This window comes from Rhinoderma darwinii, chromosome 5, assembly GCF_050947455.1.
Source record: "Rhinoderma darwinii isolate aRhiDar2 chromosome 5, aRhiDar2.hap1, whole genome shotgun sequence".
NCBI lineage: Eukaryota > Metazoa > Chordata > Amphibia > Anura > Rhinodermatidae > Rhinoderma > Rhinoderma darwinii.
The window spans coordinates 249,038,317-249,061,765 of NC_134691.1; the positions used below are offsets into that span (position 1 = coordinate 249,038,317).

General features: G+C 42.7%; 1 protein-coding gene across 1 annotated transcript in view; it reads left to right on the forward strand.

The window, feature by feature from the left end:
* Positions 1 to 6,517: 6,517 nt before the first annotated feature.
* The window catches only part of CDK13 (cyclin dependent kinase 13), a 172,570-nt gene continuing 155,638 nt past the window's right edge, over positions 6,518 to 23,449 (forward strand). The window contains exon 1 of the mRNA XM_075827037.1: positions 6,518 to 8,050. Within this exon, the coding sequence (XP_075683152.1) occupies positions 7,062 to 8,050 (989 nt within the window). The 5' untranslated portion in view covers positions 6,518 to 7,061. The remainder of the gene's footprint in view (positions 8,051 to 23,449) is intronic.

Sequence of the window (23,449 nt, forward strand, 5' to 3'; positions counted from 1 at the left end):
GATTTAATTTCTGTGAAACATTTAAAGGGTTAAGAAACTTTCTAAATGCTGTTTTGAATACTTTGAGGGGTTAAGATTTTAAAATGGTGTGACTTTTTGGCGGTTTCTAATATATAAGGCCCTAAAAGCCTCTTCACAACTGAACTGGCCCCTGTAAAAATAGCCTTTTGAAATTTTCTTGAAAATGTGAGAAATTGCTGCTAAAGTTCTAAGCCTTGTGACGTCATAGAAAAATAAAAGGACGTTCAAAAAACGATGCCAATCTAAAGTAGACATATGGGTGATGTTAATTAGCAACAATTTTGTGTGGTATTACTATCTGTCTTACAAGCAGAAACATTTACATTTAGAAAAATGCTAATTTTTGCAATTTTTCACAAAATTTTGGTGTTTTTCACTGATAAATATTGAATTTATCGACCAAATTTTTCCACTATCATAAAGTCCAATGTCTCACGGGAAAACAATCTCAGAATTGCTTTGATAGGTAAAAGCATTCCGGAGTTATTACCACATAAAGTGAAATATGTCAGATTTGAAAAAATGGGTCTGGTCCTGAAGGCCAAAATGAGCTTGGTCCTGAAGGGGTTAAAATGTTTTGATCTCTGTTGTGCATAATAATTTGAAACAGTGCATGTTGAGAATTTTTCCTTCTAAAAAAAAATCTGTTATCATTAGGAGATTTGTTCAATAAAATTTACATTATACTCCAACGGTTGATGGCTTGAAGATTATACTGACTGTCATTTGCATCGACTATTTAGGAAAATCAGCGAAAAATAACATTTGCATCATAATTTGGAATGCGGTGTAGACTGTGTAGCAGTATTGTGCGTAGTGTATGTTGCAATATTATAGGTGTATGCAGTATATAGCGGTATTATATGTGACTATAGTATAATAGGTGTGTAGTGAATATAATTGTATTCTATGTGTACAGTATATAGCAGTATTTTTTTATACAAACAATATGAAGTGGTTTTATATGTGTATACAATATATAGCGGCGTTATATGTGTGTAGAGTATAAAGTGATTATATTAATTACACTTACAGCATATGTTGGACTTTATATGTACAATATATGGCAGCATTATATATACATATATATATATATACACACACACACACACACACACATACATAAATGGGGGTATTATTTATATATACAGTATTATTAATGTGTACTGTATATGGTGGTATTACATATGTATACATTTTACAGATGTGTTATTTATGTATAAAGTAAATGGCAGCATTATTTATACGTACAGTATATACCAGTGTTATTTATGTGATCAGTATGTGATGGCATTTTCTGTGGAAGATATGTAATATGGGGCGCCAAAACAATTCTGCTGCACCGGGCACCCTCTAGCCTAAGGCCGGCCCTAGGTGTATGTCTCCGGTGGCACATGCTTGGCACAATATATTGGACACTGAAATAGCATATATGAATAGAAAAATTCAAATCTCACTCTGCACCATTATCTTTTACACAATATGTGTGGGGTCAAAATGCTCACTACACATCTAGATGAATGTCAACATATGTCTCATGGGACTATAAGGTATATGGGCTAAATCACCAGCGAGTGCGGGTTATTATGCTCCCCAGTAAAAATAGAAACTCCAACTAACATTGAATAGAGCACAAGAGAAAAAGGAGTCAAATACTATTGAAATATGGATTGCCAAAGGCATAGAAAAATACAAATTTTATTGGACAGTACAAAATACATGGTTAAAACGGACTACAAATCGAAAACACTGTATATCTCCAAATGTATAGGAGGAGAAATAGGATCACAATAGTTATGAGTAAATGCACAAAAAACCCCTTGAAAAAGCCATCCACGCGAAACGCGCGTTGGGGTCTCTCCACACTTGGGAGTTACTACATCTGAGGAACCACATGGGTTAGTAGTTATGTAGGCTTCACTTCAATTTAAATACTTGTTATGCCTTCCACACTCTATAAACTTGTTTTACTTCCATCTGAGATTCAGACAGGCTGAGCTGAATATTCAATGTCTCTTAAATATAGCGAGTGTGGGTGAAAGGAGACTATCTTTATTTACCACTGTTGTTATTCTCCACCACTTGCTATAAGGGTATGTGCACACGTAGTGACCAAAAACGTCTGAAAATCCAGAGCTGTTTTCAAGGGAAAACAGACCCTGCTTTTCAGACGTTTTTTGACCAACTCGCAATTTTCGCTGCGTTTTTCGCGCCGTTTTCGCAGCATTTTTTACGTCCATTTTTGGAGCTGTTTTCATTGGAGTCTATGAGAAAACAGCTCCAAAAACGTCCAAAGAAGTGTCCTGCACTTCTTTTGACGAGGCTGTATTTTTACGCGTCGTCGTTTGACAGCTGTCAAACGACGACGCGTAAATAACAAGTCGTCTGCACAGTACGTCGGCAAACCCATTCAAATGAATGGGCAGATGTTTGCCGACGTATTGTAGCCCTATTTTCAGACGTAAAACGAGGCATAATACGCCTCGTTTACGTCTGAAAATAGGTCGTGTGAACCCAGCCTTAGACTCACCGGCTTGGTGACATGATAGAGTATTGGACATGAATATATGTATATTCTGGTTCTTGCCATACATTTATATTTAAACTATCGTAGAGTGACTAACATGTTTCCCGTTAGAGAAATTTTCTCTTTTTTGTGCATTTACTCATAACTATTGTGATCCTATTTCTCCTCCTATACATTTGGAGACATCTAGATGAATGCCTAAAGGGGTGTAGTTTTTAAAATGGTGTCACTTCTCGGGGGTTTCAACTGTAATGGTACCTCAGGGACCAATGGCGGATTATTATACAGCCCCGAGCCGCACATAATCTTAAAAAACTATGCAGCGCTCTAGCGCTACTAACTGCCGCTGTGGACCGCGCTGGTCCCGCTTCCAACTGAACCTGCGTCCTCAGGACGCAGATTCAATTGGGTTGAATGCTGGAGCCTTGCTCCAGCATTCATTCTGCCGTGAGCGGCTCGGTGCAGGCAGGCGCGATGTAGTGACGTCATCGCGCCTGTCTGCACCGAGTCACTCACTGGACAGTGCAGAGGAGAAGCATCCCTCACCGTCATGGGAACGGGGATAGGTAAGTAATTATGTTAGTTTTGTATTAGGTACGTACATATGGTGGCATTATACTGTATAGGACAGCTATGGGGAACATTATACTGTGTAGAGGTATAATATTAAAGAGATATTAATATTAAAAAAAAAAACCCAGCTGGGATTTGAACCAGCAACCTTCCATATGTAAGTTAGACAAGCTGACCACTACACTATAGAAGCAGTCAGTCAATGCCTGTGAAACTGTAGTAGTTGAGTGTTCATTCATTAACGACAGGCACTATCAGTCTATCCTGTCTGTCTGCGTGTGGATGGTGACTGGTCACTTTTGGGGGGGTCTTTATTGGTTTGGTACCACAAGACCTATTCAAACCTGACATGGTGCCTAAAATATATTCTAATAAAAGGAGGCCCCAAAATCCACTAGGTGCTCCTTTTCTTCTGAGGCCTGTGTTTCAGTCCATTACCGAACTAGGAGCACATGTGGGATATTTCTAAAAACTGCAGAATCAGGGCAATAAATATTGAGTTGCATTTCTTGAGTAAAACCTTCTGTGGTATAGAAAAAAATGTATTACAAATGAATTTTGGCAAAAAAAAATGAAATTTGTAAATTTCACCTCTACTTTGCTTTAATTCCTGTGAAACGCCTAAAGGCTTAAAACACTTTCTGAATGCTGTTTTGAATACTTTGAGGGGTGCAGTTTTCAAAGTGGGGTGATTTATTTGAACTTTCTAATATATAAGGCCCTCATAGCCACTTCAGAACTGCACTGGTCCCTGAAAAAATAGGCTTTTGAAATTTTCTTGAAAATGTGAGAAATTGCTGCTAAAGTTCTAAGCCTTGTAACGTCCTAGAAAAATAAAAGGATGTTCAAAAAAATGATACAAACATAAAGTAGACATATAGGAAATATAAACTAGTAAGTATGTTGTGTGGTATTACTATCTGTTTTACAAGTAGAGACATTTCAATTTAGAAAAATGCAAATTTTTGCTAATTTTCTCTAAATCTTGGTGTTTTTTACAAATAAATATTGAATTTATCGACCAAATTTTTTCCCTAACATAAAGTACAATATGTCACAAGAAAACATTCTCAGAATCACTTGGATAGGTAAAAGCATTCCGGAGTTATTACCACATAAAGTGACACGTCAGATTTGAGAAATTGGCTTCGTCCTGCTGGCCAAAACAGGCTCAGACCTGAAGGGTTTAAAGAGGCTCTGTCACCACATTATAAGTGGCCTATCTTGTACATAATGTTATCGGCGTTGTAATGTAGATTACAGCTGTGTTTTTATTTAGAAAAATTATGATTTTTGGCGGAGTTATGACCTATTTTAGCTTTATGCTAATGAGTTTCTTAATGCCCAACTGGGAGTGTTTTACTTTTTGACCAAGTGGGCATTGTGGAGAGAAGTGTATGACGCTGACCAATCAGTGACCAATCAGCGTCATACACTTCTCCCCATTCATTTACACAGCACATAGTACTCTTACTAGATCACTATGTGCAACAACATACACACACACTAACGTTACTCAAGTGTACTGACAGTGAATATACATTACCTCCAGCCAGGACGTGATGTCTATTCAGAATCCTGACACTTCGGTAACGTTTCTGTGAGATTTACAGCACATCAAGTGTAATCTCGTTTTAAATGACAGTTTACAGCGTAATCTCGCGAGATTACGCTTGCCTTGCTGTAAATCTCACACAAACGCTAGCGAAGTGTCAGGATTGTGAATAGACATCCCGTCCTGGCTGGAGGTAATGTATATTCACTGTCAGGACACTTGAGTAACGTTAGTGTTTGTGTATGTGGCTGCACATAGTGATCTAGTAAGATCACTATGTGCTGTGTAAATGAATGGGGCGAAGCGTATGACGCTGATTGGTCAACGTCATACACTTCTCTCCACAACGCCCACTTGGTCAAAGAGTAAAACACGCCCAGTTGTCTATTAAGAAAATCATTAGCATAAAGCTAAAATCGTTTCACTTCCACTTGACTGTATACTTTTTCTGTGAAACGCCTAAAGGGTTAAGAAACTTTCTAAATGCTGCTTTGAATAAAATGGGGTGTTTTATGGGGGTTTATATTACATAGGCCCCTCAAAGCCACTTCAGAACTGAATTAGTACCTAAAAAAAGCGCATTTAACATTTTCTTGAAAATATGAGAAATTGCAGTTTATGTTCTAAGCCTTGTAACATCCTAGAAAAATAAAAGAACGTTCAAAAAACGATGCCAATCTAAAGTAGACATATGGGAAATGTGAACTAGTAACTATTTTGTGTGGTATAACCGTCTGTCTTACAAGCAGATGCATTTAACCCCTTCCTGACATTTGTCATAAGTATACGTCATGGAAAGCCAATGCTTCCCGCAAAATGTCGTATACTTACGACAAATGGATGGCTTCGCTCAGCTCAGTCGGCGCCATCATCCCCAGATGTCAGCTGTATCTTACACCTGACTCCCTGCTGTAATGGCAGGGACTTAAGTTAGCTTCGACCCCCGCCATTAACCCCTTAAATGCAGCCGTCAAAAGCGATTGCTGCATTTAAGGTGTTTGCAGCTCATCGGCACCCCAGCAATGAAATCGCCGGTGTGCCGGTGGCTGCAATGGCAACCGGAGGCCTAATAGTGGACTCACGGTCTGCCTAGTACGGAAACCTTCCGGGCCCTGCCTAGAGGTGAGGCCTAAAAGGCTTCCGTAGCCGTCGTCAAGATGGCGCCGGCTCAGGAGATGAGCTGGCATCATCAGCGGTGGATGTCAGCTGTATGTTACAGCTGATATCCACCTGTAACGGCAGGAACCGAAGCTAGCTCCGATCCTTGCAATTAATTCCTTAGATGCAGCAATCGCTGCATCTTAGTGGTTGGCAGCAGATCGGCAGCTCTGCAATCGTAGGGCTGCCGACTGCTGCTATGGCAACAGAAGGCCTAACAGTGGCCTCCTGCTCTGCCCTTACGGAAGCCGATTAGGCCCCGCCCGGAGGCGAAGCCTAATCGGCTTGCTGTCAGTGAATGACACAGGTCTAATACATTGCACTACATTTAACTAATTGAACTAAAGAAAAGTGTATAAAAAAAGTGAAAAACAAAGTTGTAAAAAATATAAAAGTTTCAAGTAATAAAACAAAACACAATCTCCCTTTTTCCCTTATCAAGTCCTTTTATTATTGAAAAAAATAAAATAAACCATATATATTATATACCCATTTTCTACACTATCCGTGAAAGTTTTTACAAATAAGTGAACAAAACTGAAATGAGCAGTCACAAGAAAGTCTGTGGAGGAGGAGCAGATAAGAGGGAGGCTGCAACTAGTCTTGTACTTTTCCTCTGACAGGGGTAAAGTAGTGCTGGGTATCTCCCTCCTGTGCCACCTCCAGGAATAGTTCTATTGCATGACTCAGGCCCTACCGAGCTCTGTGATGAGCCGTCCCCTCCCTGCCATGTGTTGAGGTGGGAGGTGTATGTGGATGGGAAGAAGAGCATGGAGCCGGCTCTACTTCCTTGTTTCAGACCTGCGTGACTTCGCTTCCTGGGCAGCTGCCAATCACCAGTCCTGCACCATCAAGAGACTTTGCCTCCTGCTTCACATCACATAGGAAGTTGAGAAAGTGTGGACCTGCTGAGTTATCCGGATTATCCTGTGTTGTCTACGGGCTGGAATGAGCTGACCGTGAGATACAAGGGCACTGCCACTCCGTTCTTACAGGGCAACTAGTGATTTCCTGCCTGTAGTGTCGTCCTGCCTATGGAGAGGCTGAGCGCAGCGGTTATATGACTTTATGGAGAGCAGCGGCTCAACCGGGATCCACTGAGTAACTTACTGAACAGAAGACTCCAACGTACAGGCCACAACAGGTCGACGCAAAGTTACATTTAACTGCCCGGGCAGAGCACGTAAGAGAGCGGGAGCAGGGGGCGCAGGGGGAGGTGTTGCCGGGATGTTCTCTCCTCTGTGCCCCCCGATGCCTGGGAGTTCAACGCTCACACAGCCGCTCGGACCGGCCCTCTCCACCTCCTCCTCAGCGGCCTCGTCCGTGTCCGGGCACCGCCAGAGGCCTAGGGACTCCTCAGGGAGAAGGCGGAGGAGGGACCGGCACAAGCGAAAGAAACGCAAGCTGCGGGAACAGGAGACGCTGACAACGAACATGGGCCTAGTGGAGGAAGGCGAGGTGCCAGCCGCTCCCAGTGCGGGGAAACGCCACCGTGCCAGGAAGAAGCGGCAGAGAGACCACAGGAGGGACATGCGGAGGAAGGTTGGGGCGCTCGCCGCCAGCACAGTGGAGTATGACGACGTGAGTTCCCTGTCAGAAGGCGCGCTGTCAGAGGGCGAGCAAGGCCCGGCGACTCAGTTTCCTCTGGTACTCGGACTAGGCCTAATCCCATCCCCGGCCTCGGATAGATGCCCCTCCTCCCCTGCGCTGCATCAGGCTCCGTTATCTCTGCTACGCCAGGCCGGGGACGCTGGCAGAAACAGAAGGAAGAGGGGCTCCCGTAGGCAGGACTCGGGTCACCGGCGTAGGGAGGAAGCCCGAATCGGTGGAGCCCGCACCGATCAGCGAAGGAGTAGACTAGGGATAGGAAACCTGTTGCTCCCGGAGCCTCTGCTGCTCGCTCCGACCTGGAGGCCTCAGGAGGAGACGACGAGAACTGAACTCAGGGCCGCGGCCTCACACAGGCCTAAGCGAGAGGAGGCCGCGGCGCACAGTAAGCAGACGCCCAAGGCCTATAGAGGCGACCGCGCGTATAGAGCTGCTTCTCCCGGGAATCACCGCAAGAAATCCCTCAGCCCAGTCCGCTCACCCAGTCTTGGCTACAGCGGACACCGGGCGAGCCGCCGTTCCCCTAACTATGGCGGTTTTGACAGAACGGACAACTCGTCACCGGCCCCCCGTCGCCGGTCCCGCAGCCCTTACAGCCCGGTCACCAGGTAAGTGTGGGCACAGACTGGCTTAGCTGCTTCCCGACTACTAGAACCATTATTATATCATTGTCATGAGAACAGGACCCCTGTTGAAAAAACAAAACAAAAAAAATTCCGGACCTGTCCTCTGCTGTCAGACCTCTGGGAAAGCTGGGTGCAAACTATTAGGGCTTGTCCTCACGTAATGTATTTTCTGTCCGGAATTGTGGACGGAAAATACGCAGCGTAAAGCCTGATTCACACAAACGCTGCGCATCTTGGACGTCCGAGGTGCATCTGTGTTCAGCGCTGCGGGACGCGATGTCACGCATCCCCCATAGTTGAGTCTATGGAGGGATGCGTGAAAAGATAGGACATGTCCTATTTTCCCACGGACCCTTCACACGGTCTGTTGAAACAACGGCTGTGTGAACGGCCACATTGAATAACATAAGTCCGTGGGACGGCCGCTGTTTCAACGGCCGTCCCACGGACGTTTAACACGTTTGTGTGAATTAGGCCTAATACAGTAGCAGCAACAAGGAAGAGATTTAACAAATGTGAGTCACGCTGAGGAAAAATTATGTCCTGAAATTCACCTGCGCTGCGTAGTTTTAGTCCTTATTCACACGACAGGGTCTGAGTGTTGGCCGATAAAATCGGTAGTTTTTCCCAGCTGGTTTGCACAAGTTCCGATTACGCTCCGGGCCGTGTTTCCGTTTTTAACAGCCGATTTTGACTCGTTTTGCATACGTTTTTTTTCCCCTGTCCGTTTTAAAAACTGATGAATTTCATTTGTAAATCTTTGCCACACACTTCCCCCTGTAGATAATGCCACAGCCCGACCCCCCCACCCACCGGGTTTCCTTGGCCGTCAAAAAAATCGGTCGTGTGAATAGCCCCATTAGGTGTCTATTGTTCCTACTGCAGCCGTGTGACGGCCGTTTTTTCAATGGCCGCCACACGGCCGGGAAACCCTGTTGTGTTCATAAGGGCTTATTTCTACAGCATGTCAATTATTGCTGCGGAAAGTGGACTGATTTCCTGCGTGTTTCCCCATTGAAATCAATGAGCAACGATAATTCCGCAGCAAACTACAATATTGTGCGTAATATGCTGCAGAGTTTCTTACAGGAGGTGGAAATGACATCACATGAAGAAAAAATATCACTGTTTATTCAATAGCCCTTCAAAAAACGCACCAAAAAAATCTAAACGGTCTTATGCAGTAAGGGTCCATGCACACAATGCAAAACCGCAGCGTAATACAGTACCAGCATAGAATGAGATTCCAGGGAATCTCGTGTCCACGCTTCAGTATTTTTCAGGACGTAAATTGACCCGCAGTGCGTATTTTTTCGAAAACGCGGCATGTGAATTTATCCCGCGATTCCGCTTGTGATTTCTATCCCTTTAGTTATACAGAAATACGCAGCAAAACCCGTAGCATGAAAATACCCAATTTGCGCAGGAAAACTTAAAAACCGCACCGAAAAACGCACCTTCATGTGTGCTTTTTCCTGCGGTTTTGCTGCATATTTTCCGCAGCAAAATATGCAATGTGTGCATGTAGCCTAAGGGTCTGTTCACACAGCGTAAATACTGCGGAGCTAGTTGCGGAAAATCCGCAGCATAATACAATAGCAGCAAATTCGATGAGAGAGAACAAATCTCATACACATGCGTAAATGCTGAGCGGAAAAAACGCTCAAATTGACATGTGGTGCGTTATTTATTTATTATTTTTTTTTTTAAATCCGCAACATGTAAATTGTATTTGCGTAAACACTGCTTATTTGTTGTTGATTTTTCCCTTTGCATTCAATGGGTAGGTAAAACCCGCAACAAACAGCAGATGTTGTTTTTTGCGGTAAATTTGCAGCGATTCCGCCGTAAAAAGTGCAACTCATAAAAAAATCTTATACTTACCCAGAAGTCTGTTTATTCGTCCAAGCTGCCCTCCTCGGATGAGGTTTCATCCCATGTGACAGCCGTTGCAGCGGTCTCCTGGGATGAAACCTCCTCTCGGGAGACCGACCTGCTAACAGGCCTTCTAAATGCTGCAGTTTTCCGCAGCGGCTTTTCCGGACGAAAAACTGCACTACAGTTTGGGGTTTTTCGCCTGGAATTCCCTGCGGTGCACAGAGCAGATATGCTGCGTGCTTTTACGCATTGTATCTGTCCCATGTGAACTCAGCCTAAAAATGACAATCCGCAGTATTTCCGCAGTGTAAAAATATGCTGCAGAAAACGTTAACTTAACCCCTTCGCGCTCAGCGACGTACTATTCCGTCGCACTAACCAATACGTTCGCGCTCAGCGACTGAATAGTACGTCGCGGGAGTAACGGCCATTTCGGCCGTCCTCCCGACACATACAGGAGCTGTGCCAGCTGCTGTCTCGTACATCCGCTCCTACAGCGGGAACCGATCGCTGTGTCCCCGCTGATTAACCCCTGAAAAGCAGTGTTCAATAGTGATCACAGCTTTTTAGGGGTTAAGCTACAATCGGCAGCCTGCTACGCGATAGCGGCTGGCGATGGTGACTATGGCAACCGGACACCAAACAATGGCGTCCGGCTCTGCCATCGACGGAAGCCTAGTAGGTCCTGACGATGTCAGGACCCACTATGCTTGCTGTCAGTGAGTAGCTGACAGCTCTAATGCACTGCACTACGCATGTCCTCTAGTGGGACAAAGTAATAGTTAAAAAAAGATGTGTGAAAATAAGTCTTAAAAGTAAAAATCCCCCTTTTTCCCTGATCAGTCCTTTTATTATTAATAAAAATATATAAACAAACAAATAAACTATACATAATCGGTATCGCCGCGTCCGTAACGGCCTGAACTACAAAATTATTTCGTTATTTATCCCGCGCGGTGAACGCCGTAAAAGAAAATAAACCGTACCACAATCACAATTGCTTGGTCACTTCACCTCCCAAAAAACGGAATAAAAAGAGATAAAAAAGTCGCATGGTACTGATGGAAACTACAGTTCGTTACGCAAAAAATAAGTCCTCGCACGGCTTTGATGGAAAAATAAAAAACTTCTGGCGCTTAGAATATGGTAACACAAAAAGTGAATGTTTACAAAACGTATTTTATTGTGCAAACGCCATAAGACATAAAAATACTATAAACATCTGGTATCGCCGTAATCGTATCGCCCCGCAGAATAAAGTGAATATGTAATTTATAGCGCACGGTGAACGCTGTAAAAAAAATATAGAATAAAAAAACAATAGTAGAATTGCTGTTTTTTTAGTCACCACGCCACCTAAAAATAGAATAAAAACTGATCAAAAAGCCGCATGCACCCCAAGAAAACTACAATGAATTCCTCAAGGGGTCTAGTTTCCAAAATGGGGTCACTTTTGGGGGGTTTCCACTGTTTTGGCACCACAAGACCTCTTCAAACCGGACATGGTGCCTAATAAAAAGGAGGGCTCAAAATCCACTGGGTGCTCCTTTGCTTCGGAGGCCGGTGCTTCAGTGCATTACCGCACTAGGACCACATGTGGGATATTTCTCAAAACTGCAGAATCTGGGTAATAACTATTAAGTTGCGTTTCTCTGGTAAAACCTTTTGTGTTATAAAAAAAAATGGTATAAAAAGGATTTTCTGACAAAAAAAATAAATGTAAATTTCACCTCTACTTTGCTCTAAATTTCTGTGAAACACCTAAGGGTATGTTCACACACACTAATTACGGACGTAATTCGGGCTTTTTTGTCCCGAATTACGTCCGAAAATAGCGCCTCAATAGCGTTGACAAACATCTGCCCATTGAAAGCAATGGGCAAACGTTTGTCTGTTCACACGAGGCGTATATTTCCGCGCCGCTGTCAAATGATGGCGCGTAAATAGACGCCCGCGTCAAAGAAGTAACCTGTCACTTCTTTGGGCGTAATTGGAGCCGTTATTCATTGACTCCAATGAATAGCAGTGCCAATTACGTCCGTAATGGACGCGGCGTTCAAGCGCCTGCACATGCCGTTACGGCTGAAATTACCCCGTAATTTCAGCCGTTACGGACGCTGCCGTGTGAACATACCCTAAAGGGTTCATAAACTTTCTAAATGCTGTTGTGAATACTTTGAGGGGTCTAGTTTCTAAAATGGGGTGTTTGATAGGGGTTTCTAATATATGGGCCCTTCAAAGCCACTTCAGAACTGAACTGGAACCTAAAAAAATAAATAAATTAGGCAATACTTCGCTTCTTACATTATACTGATAATGAGCTGTGCCCACCCCGAGATGACCCCAGGTTTGACCGTTGGTATAAACGGAGACCCCTATTAGACCGTTTCGGTGCCCGGTTTTCCCAAGCATTCACCCCCGAGAACTGTATTTCTATTGATGAGTCCCTGGTAGATTTTAAAGGGAGGCTTCAATTCCGCCAGTACCTGCCGGATAGGAGGGCAAGGTATGGTGTGAATATGTATAAGCTGCGAGAGTGCATCAGGGTATACCTACAAATTTAGGATACATAAAGGGAAGGACACCAGTATTCAGCCCCCAGAATGCCCCCCCCCCCCTTACTGGGAGTTAATGCAAAAATTGTGTGATTTGGTGCACCCACTGCTGGACCAGGGTTACCACCTCTACTTGGATAATTTTTACACCAGCGTCCCACTCTTCAACTGCCTCGCTTCCTGTCCTGCGGCATGCGGCACGCGGCACTGCTGGAAGAAACCTGAGAGGCCTCCCTAAGACTGCAGGGCAAACAAGAAGGGGTTGAGCGCAGGGCACATTCGAGCACCAACATATTGTGTGTCACGTACAAGGACACGAGAGATGTCCCACCAGTACACATGTACCCGTACAGAGACCCCCAAACCAGACTGCATCCTGGGCTACAATAGGTACATGGGAGGGGTGGACTTGTCAGATCAAGTCCTGAAGCCCTACAGCGCCATGCGGTGTGGTATAAGAAGCTGGCCGGGCACATCATACAGATGGCATTGTACAATGCGTACGTGCTACGTCGATGTACAGGCCAGAGGGGAACTTTCCTGGAATTTCAAGAGGTGGTTATCGAGAACCTACTCTTTAGGGACCAAGAAGGGGGGGGGCACCCAGTACTTCTGGAAGCGAGGCCACACGCATCGTAGAAGGGCAACACTTTCCAGGAGAAGTTCCCCAAACTGGCAAGAAGGGAAAAAGTCAAAAGAGGTGCAAAGTCTGCTATAAGAGGGGGATAAGGGAGGACACAATATATCAATGTGACACGTGTCCCGAAAAACCAGAGCTCTGTATGAAAGTGTTTTAAAATTGATCATACATCCCTTGGTTTATAATTTACCCCAATTTTACTTACCCTGATGCCCTCCGCACAGCTTATCCCCCCCTCGTCTTTCCCCACTGGGCCCTGCTGTGTACCCAGGCAGCTGATAACAGCCACATGTAGGGTATTGCCGTACCCGTGAGAACCAACATTACAGTTTATGGGTTGTATGTCTCCGGTCAAAATGCTCACTACACCTCTAGATGAATGCCTTAAGGGTGTCGTTTTTAAAACTGGGCCACTTCTTGGGGGTTTCAACTGTACTGGTACCTCAGGGGCTTCTGCATACATGACTTCGCACCAGAAAATCCCCAGTAGGCCAAATGGTGGTCCTTTCCTTCCGAGCCCTCCCACAGGCCCAAACGTCAGTTTATCATCACAAATGGGGTATTGCTGCACTCAGGACAAATTGCGCAACAGAATGGGATATTTTATTTCTTGTGAAAATAAGAAATTTTCAGCCAAAACTACATATTTATATTTTTTTTTAATTCCCAGCCCAATTCAAATAAGTTCTGTGAAGAAACTATGGTGTCTAAATGGTCACATTACCTATAAATGAATTCCTTGAGGGGTGTAGTTTCCAAAATGGGGTCACTTCTGGTGGGTTTCCATTGCATTGATACCTCTGGGGCTCTGCAAATGCGACATGGCACCTGAAAACCAAACCAGCAAAATCTGCACTTCAACAAACACATAGCGCTCCTTTCCTTCTGAGCCCTCCAATGAGCCCAAACAGCAGTTTATCACCACAAATGAGGTATTGCCACACTAAGGACAAATTGGGCAACAAAATGGGGTATTTTGTTCCCTGTGAAAATAAGAAATTTTGATCACAAATGACATCTTATTGGAAAAAATGTAATTTTTTAAATTTCACAGCCCAATTCAAATAGGTGCTGTGAAAAAACTGCGGTCAAAAGGGTAACAACAAACATAAATGAATTCTTTGAGGGGTGTAGTTTCCAAAATGGGGTCACTATTGGGGGATTCCTACTGTTTTGGCACCTCAACACCTCTTCAAACCTGGCATGCTGCCTAAAATATATTCTAATAAAAAAGAGGCCTCAAAATGCACTAGGTGCTTCTGGGGCTTGTGTTTTAGTCCACGAGCACACTAGAGCCACATGTGGGACATTTCTAAAAACTGCAGAATCTGGACAATACACATTTAGTAGTATTTCTCTGGTAAAACCTTCTGTGTTACAGAATTTTTTTTGTAATAAATTTAAATTCAGCAAGAAAAATTTAATTTTCAAATTTCACCTCCACTTTGCTTTAATTCTTGTGAAATGCCTGAAGGGTTAAAAAAAACTTTCTAAATGCTGTTTTGAATACTATGAGGTGTCTAGTTTTTAAAATGGGGTGTTTTATCAGGGTTTCTAGTACATAGGCCCCACAAAGCCACTTCAGAACTCAAGAGGTACCTTAAAAAAAAGGGCTTTTGAAATTTTCTTAAAAATATGAGAAATTGCTGTTTATGTTCTAAGCCTTGTAACATCCAAGAAAAATAAAAGAATGTTCAAAAAACGATGCCAATCTAAAGTAGACATATGGGAAATGTGAACTAGTAACTATTTTGGGTGGTATAAGCGTCTGTTTTACAAGCAGATACATTTAAATTCTGAAAAATGCTATTTTTCAAAATTTTCTCAATTTTGCTATTTTTCACCAATAAACACTGAATATATCGACCAAATTTTACCACGATCATGAAGCCCAATGTGTCACGAGAAAACAATCTCAGAATCGCTTGGATAGGTTTAAGCATTCCGACGTTATTACCACATAAAGGGAAATAGGTCAGATTTGAAAAATGGGCTCTGAGTCTTAAGGCCAAAACTAGGCTGCGTCCTTAAGGGGTTAAGACTATGGGAAAAATATTCCGCTTTGTAAGAAATTGGGAATTCTGAGTTGCAGAATATTTTTGTCATTGGACATTAACAGTTTAATGCAGCGTATCTTTACACTGGTGAAATACACAGCAAATACGGCATGTGGGACTGCAACCTAATGACTCAATCGTGAGGCCGCCAAAAAAAGCAGAGGAACGGTATAGGACCCACAGTCTACCGACGCTGTATTACAGTTCTGTATTGTCACGTTGGGTGCTTGGACCCACTGGGCCGTACTGCCTTAACAGTATGGCAGCTGGCCAATCGGACACAGGTCAAAGTCTATAGTTCAAATAGGTGTACCTTTGGCAGCAAGACCGGCTCGGATGAGACTGGCAGCAGGCAGACGCCAGACGTGGTGTAACAGGACAGGCGAAGTACTTAGCGCAGCTCGACTCCACTCTATACGGCACTTGGTTCTGGATAGCATGGGACAGAGGATACAGGTAACAGGAACGGGAACACTGGGAAATAGAAAACACTAAGGGACCGTTTGCAGAGACAAACATAGGTAAACGACAACAACGCTCAGGCAATGCAGGAAGGGGTTGGACCCCTCTTATAGTCCAGGGTGCTCATTGGCTAATTTGGTCTTTAATTCAGGTGTGCTCGCTGGCCCTTTAAGAGCGGGCATGAGCGTGTGCTCACACCCTACGGGACACAACAGAGTGAAGCGGAAGTGAGCGCTGGCGTCTCCTGAGGAGGAAATGGGGACCAGCACTGATCCATGGCTGCGACCGTCAGGAGGTAAGTAAACCTGGCGGCCTGCGGCCATGGGCATTTCATGTGTGACACAAATCCATAATACAGCCATGTGGATGGGCCCTTGGGGTATTCATAAACCGCAATTATCTAATCTAGTCCCATCGGACAATGCAAGGTTTTTTATGATAATACAATAGCTGCACCCTGATATATTTTTTTTTTTTATATATAATTTACGCCAGTAATCAATCGTGTAGATTACAGCAAAAATCAGTTTTTAGCTTGTTGGCCATAGCAAGGTACCTTACCGCACCCTCTACGATCGGAGTACCCCCTTCCCCATCGGATACATTAAAAAATCTATATTTATATTCCCCCTCACCTCTCGTTTTTCTCTACTCTCCACCGGGTCCCCTCTGGCTCCCTCTTTATGCTGCAGCTCATTCAAGGTACTGATGCTGGGCAGCTTCACTACCTATGGGATGCAGCACTCAATGTAATTTGTGGTGCGTCCCATACAGCACAGATGTTGAGTTCTGCGTTGCATAGGTACTGATTCTGCCTGGCATCTGTACCTTTTCAGGAGCTAGCAGGGGGGACCTGGTGAAGAGAAGTGGTGAGGTTAGTAAATATTTTTATGTGATGGGGGAAGGGGCTTGGTCATTATGCCAAAATTGTGGTGCATGGCCAGTGGAAAGATGTTAGACATTTATTAAGAGACATTTGCCTCGTAATAAATCTGTAGTATCTTAAGACTGGTGTGTGAAACGCCAGTCTTCATAAAGCGACCCTCCGGTCTCCGGACAAGATTATATATGTGGTTGGGATATAAGGAGTAAGATTACCTGGTGCCCTTTAGTTGTCCACCTATACCGTGGACCTGCCGTTTTAGGGTCCCCTATGTTGCCACAAAATGGCCACAGCGTTTCTTAGACTGAATCTAAGACACTCCCTCTGTTTGCAGATTGGACAGAACTGCTCACGTGAGCAGCTCTGGTCGATCCGAGAACAGCGGGAGTGTCTCAGGCTCCTAGTCTAAGAAGCGCTGCAGCCATTTTGGAGCTGCACAGGGGGGACTCTAAAACGGCAGGTCCACACCAGAAGGGCACATGTAAAGGGCAACAGCTATTACTCCATATACATAATCGTCTTTAAAATGTTGTCTCGGGATTGGAGGGTTGCTTTAAATCTGCCTCATTGACTTTTTTAATTTTATTTTTTTAAATCTACAAAGTCAAAAGATTTGGTAGCCTTTTTTTTTTTTTTCTTCGTTTTAGGGCTAATATATTTGTCAGGAGCGATTTCTGATGAGATTTTCAAGCTACTCAATGTATTCCAGTGTTCACTGATAGAGAGAGAGAGAGAGATATATATATATATATATATATCTCTCTCTCTCTCTCTATCTCTTTTTATTTGTAGTGAAGTAAATTATTCCAGCCTAATCCATTCCTATGGACTGATTTATCACTGACATAATATTATTATCATTTTTTATTTTTTTTGTTGTGGGACAAGTAGCTCTAGCCTAATTCATTCCTAATGGACAGTGATTTATCGCTACTACAAAACAAGTCTAGGTCTAACCCCAGCCTTAGGCCCCATGCACACGCTCGTAATTTTGGTCTGCAATTACGGACCGTAATTGCATATCAAAATATGGTTCCATTAATTTCTATGACCCATACCTTTATAATGGAAGCACGGACCGCAAATGCGGACGAATATCCACGGCCGGCCGTAATCGTGGACCGGGATTACGGCTACGCCCGTGTGCAGGGAGCCTTGGTAAATTGTATTATGAGCAGTTCCTAAACAAATATTCACCTTGACAAACATGGAGCGATTTTAGATTGTAGACAAGAGCAGCCACGGTTCTCCCAGGCCCATTAGCAAGAATATAGGTACTGGTTTTCTGTCAATGAAGAGAGTTGAAGTGTTGCTGCAGTGTGCTACTGGCTTTCATGATCCATTATCCACGACCTGTAACCTGCTGATGATATTATGGGGAGAGCAGCTGCAAGGAATATGATTTCCCCACAGCTGCTCTCTTCTATAATCCGAGCAACCAATAGTTAATAATATGTATAAGTAAAGTTCCTGCAATACAACACGTCAATAAAATAGGTCCAAAGGTGGAGCTATGATTTAAATACCCAGGGAGACCAGTTTTGCCGTGAACCAGCTAGGCTGGCTTTGGAACTATATGAAGTAATTAAGGGTTTATTAGAAGCTGAGCTGTAGGAAAGATGATCATGATTCAGACCATCATTTAACTGCTCTCAGTAGGCAAGTATTGATGCATTGAGTGCTAGGAAAGTCACTGTTATTAGGCTTATTTATCCCTATGGCTAAAGAGGCTCTGTCACCAGATTATAAGTACCCTTATTATCTCCTACATAATTTGATCAGCGCTGTAATGTAGATTAGTGTTTTTTTATTTTGAAAAACCATTTTATTTTTGAGCAAGTTATGAACAATTTTAGATTTTCGAATTAGTTTCTTAATAGACAACTGCGTGTTTTAACTTTCTACCAACTGGTGAGCGTCATACACTTCTCTCCATTCATGATTAGCTGTGCTGTCACTCACACATTAAATTTACTGAAGCGTCTTGAGAGTGAATAGACATTGCTTCGAGCCAGGATGCGATGTCTATTCACACTCCCGACACTTCGGTAAAGTTTCTGTGGGACTTATTCGAAGCACAGCGTGACCTCGCTGTGAATGACAGCACAGCATGGTCCCGTGAGACCACGTTGTGTGTCTGCGCAGTGAAAAGCTGGGCTGGAACGAGAAGTGTATGACGCTGATTGGTCACACAACGCCAAGTTGGTAAAAATTTAAAAAAACGCCCAGTTGTCTATTAAGAAACTAATTAGCATAAATCTAAAATTGTTCATAACTTTCAAAATTGTTTTTCAAAATAAAAACCACTGTTACTGTTATCTACATTACAGCAATCAGATTATGTAGGAGATAGGGCATACTGTACATGACGTGATAGGCGCTGTAATGTAGATTACAGCAGTGTGTTTTATTTAGAAAAACAATTATTTTTGACGGAGTTATGACCTATATTATCTTTATGCTAATGAGTTTCTTAATGGACAGCTGGGCGTGTTTTACTTTTTGGCCAAGTGGACGTTGTGGAGGGAAGTGTATGACGCTGACCAATCAGTGACCAATCGGCGTCATACACTTCTCCCCATTCATTTACACCGCACATAGCGATATAGCTATATCGCTATGTGCAGCCACATAAAAACACTATAACGTTACTGCAGTGTCCTGACAGTGAATATACATTACCTCCAGCCAGGACGTCCTGTCTATTCACAATCCTGACACTTCGGTAACGTTTGTGTGAGATTTACAGCACATCAAGCGTAATCTCGTTTTAAATGACAGTTTACAGCGTAATCTCGAGATTACGCTTGCTGTGCTGTAGTGTCGGGATTGTATTAGCGAAGTGTCAGGATAGTGAATACACATCACTTCCTGGCTGGAGGTAATGTATATTCATTGTCTGGACACTGCAGTAATGTTGTGTTTATATGGCTGCACATAGCGATATATCTATATCGCTATGTGCTGTGTAAAATGAATGGAGAGCAGTGTATGATGCTGATTGGTCAGCGTCATACTCCTCTGTACAACGCCCACTTGGACAAAAAGTAAAACACGCCCAGTTCATTAAACTCCTTGGCATAAAGCTAATATAGGTCACTTATGGGGTGACAGAGGCTCTTTAAGCGCTTCTGCTGTTCACGCAAGCTACGTTGAGGTCTGTTAAAGAGGCTCTGTCACCAGATTATAAGTAAGCCCTATCTCCTACATAATCTGATCGGCGCTGTAATGTAGATAACAGCAGTGTTTTTTTATTTTGAAAAACGATAATTTTTTAGCAAGTTATGAGCAATTTTAGATTTAGTTCCTTAACTGGTTGCCGACACAGGACGAGTATGCTCGTCCTGAGCAGCGAGCACTTCGCGCATTAGGACGAGCATACTCGTCCTGTGTGACAGCCGTCTCTGTGTATGCGATCGAGAGCGGGGCAACGGCTGTAATAACCAGCCACGGCCCCGCTCTGACAGCGGAGAGAAGAGAAACATCTTCTCTCCGCTGTTAACCCTTTGAACGCCGCGATGACAGCTGATCGCGTCACAGAAAATAACTGACGCGATCAAAGCCCACAACTCATGTGGCCAGAAAGCCCAGGGTCCAGTGAAGGACCCCAGGGCTGTCTGAACATATTTCCTGTTAGGGCATACTGAGGTACGCCCTAACAACTGCCTGTGTACGATCAGTACACAGGCTAATGTACTGGCATATAGATCTATGCCAGTACATTAGTTACAAAATCAAAATGATACATCCCTTTATGGGATTAAAAAAAAAAAAGTTAAATTAATGTAAAAAAAAAATAATGGTAAATAAAATGCACAGAAACACACATTTTTTATAATAAATAAACTTTTTAAAATAGTCCCAAAACATGAAATAATATAGACATATTTGGTATCGCCACGACCGTAAGAACCTGTACAACAAATGTATAACATTATTTATGATTATCGGTGTATGGTGTAAAAAAAATATTAAAACTGCCGCCCAACTGCTTTTTTTTTTCTGCATTTTAATCGAATTAAAAATGTATAGAAATTAAACGATAATATATTTGTACCAAAAAAGTCTCATACAACTACGTCGTACAAAATATAAAAGCGTTATGAGCGTCGGGATGCAAAGAGGGAAATGTAAAAAAAATTGCTCTGTCCTCAAGGCCAAAATTGGCCGTGTCCTTAAGGGGTTAAAGACCAACTGGGTGTGTGTTTACTTTTGACCAAGTGGGTGTTGTAAAGAAGTGTATGAGGCTGACCAATCGGTGACCAATCAGTTTCATACACTTCTCATTGAAAATGGCAATTTTCAATCTGCAACATCCACTGTGCACTAATTTCTGCAAAACCCTTGAAGTCAAAATGCTCACTACACTTCTAGATGAATTCCTTGAGGGGTGTAGTTTCCTAAATGGGGTCACTTATCGGGAGTTTTCACTGTACTGGTACCTCGGCGCAATGCAACATGGCGTCAAAAACAAACTTTGTAAAATCTCCACTCTAAAAATGAAATTGCGTTTTTTCCGTTTAGACCCTTGCCGTGTGTCCAAATAGCAGTTTACAACCACATATGGGGTATTTCCCTACTCAGGAAAAATTGTGTAACACATTTTGGGGTGTCCTTTCTCCTGTATTCCTTGTGGAAATGAAATATTTTGAGCTAAAGCTACAGGTTATTAGAAAAAAAATATTTTTTCATTTTCACGGCCCAATTCTAATAATCTATAAAACACCTGAGGGCTCAAAATGCTCACTACACTTCTAATTTAATTCTTTCAGGGGTATAGTCTCCAAATTGGGATCACACCTGGGGAATTTCTACTGTACTGGTACTTCATTGACTCTGAAATGCGACATGGCCCCCAGAAACCAATTCAGCAAAATCTGAGCTTCAAAATCCAAATGGTGCTCCGTCCCTTTTGCGCCCTGCCGTGGGTCCAAACAGCAGTTTATTACCACATATGGAGTATTGCCTTAATCAGGAGAAATTGTTTTACAAATGTTGAGGTACCTTTTCTCCTTTTATTCCTTATAAAAATTAGAAAATTCCGTTTTTTTCCGGAAAAAAAAAAGCATTTTCATTTTCACAGACTAATACCAATAAATTCAGCAAAAAACCTGTGGGGTCAAAATGCTAACTATACCACTAGAAAAATTCCTTGAAGGGTATAGTTTCAAAAATGGGGGTCACTTTTGGGGGGTTTCCACTGTTTAGGTCCCTCCAGGGCGTTGCAAACGTGACACGGCACTGAAAATCATTCCAGTAAAATCAGCGCTCCAAAATCCAAATGGCGCTCCTTCCCTTCTGATCCCTGCTGTGGGTCCAAACAGCAGTTTATTACCACATATGGGGTATTGCCTTAATCAGGAGAAATTGCTTTACAAATGTTGGGGTGCTTTTTCTCCTTTTTTTTTTTTCCAGAAAAAGTAGATTTTCATTTTCACAGACTAACACCAATAAATATAGCAAAATACCTGTGGGGTGAAAATGCTAACTATACCCATAGATAAATTCCCTGAGGGGTGTAGTTAAAAAGAATGGGGTCACTTTTTTGGGGAGTTTCCACTGTTTTGACACCACAAGACCTCTTCAAACCTGACATGGTGCCTAAAATATATTCTAAAAAAAGGAGGCCCCAAAATCCTCTAGGTGCTCTTTTGTTTTGGAGGCCAGTGTTTCAGTCCATTACCACACTAGGGCCACGTGGGATATTTCTAAAAACTGCAGAATCTGGGCAATAAATATTGAGATGCGTTTCTCAGGTAAAACCTTCTGTGGTACAGAATTTTTTTTTTTTTTATTATAAATGAATTTTGCAAAAAAAAAAAATTTTATTTGAACATTTCAGCTTTCGTTCAATTCCTGTAAAACGCCTAAAGGGTTAAAATACTTTCTGAATGCTATTTTGAATACTTTGAGGGGTGCAGTTTTCAAAATGGGGTGTTTTATGGGGGTTTCTAATATATAGGGCCCTCAAAACCACTTCAGAACTGAACTCGTCCCTGAAAAAATAGCCTTTTGAAATTTTCTTAAAAATGTGAGAAATTGCTGCTAAAGTTCTAAGTCTTGTAACATCCTAGAAAAATAAATGGATGTTCAAAAAACTATGCAAATGTAAAGTACACATTTGGGAAATGTTAATTAGTAACTATTTTGTGTGGTATTACTATCTTTTTTTACAAGCAGATACATTTCAAATTGAAAAAATCATAATTTCTTAATTTTCTCAATTTTGGTGTTTTTCACAAATAAGCAATGAATTCATCGACCAAATTTTTTCACTAACAAAGTACAATATGTCACGAGAAAACAAGCTCAGAATCAATTGGATAGGTAAAAGCATTCCCAAGTTATTACAACATAAAGTTAACACGTCAGATTTTAAAAAATGGGTCTGGTCCTCAAGGGCTTAAAGAGGCTCTGTCACCAGATTTTGCAACCCCTATCTCCTATTGCAGCAGATAGGCGCTGCAATGTAGATTACAGTAACGTTTTTATTTTTCAAAAACGAGCATTTTTGGCCAAGTTATGACCATTTTTGTATTTATGCAAAGGAGGCTTGCAAAAGTCCAACTGGGCGTGTATTATGTGCGTACATCGGGGCGTGTTTACTACTTTTACTAGCTGGGCGTTCTGACGAGAAGTATCATCCACTTCTCTTCAGACGGCCCAGCTTCTGGCAGTGCAGACACAGCCGTGTTCTCGAGAGATCACGCTGTGACGTCACTCACAGGTCCTGCATCGTGTCGGACGAGCGAGGACACATCGGCACCAGAGGCTACAGTTGATTCTCTGCAGCAGCATCGGCGTTTGCAGGTAAGTCGATGTAGCTATTTACCTGCAAAAGCTGATGCTGCTGCAGAATCAACTGTAGCCTCTGGTGCCGATGTGTCCTCACTCGTCCGACACGAT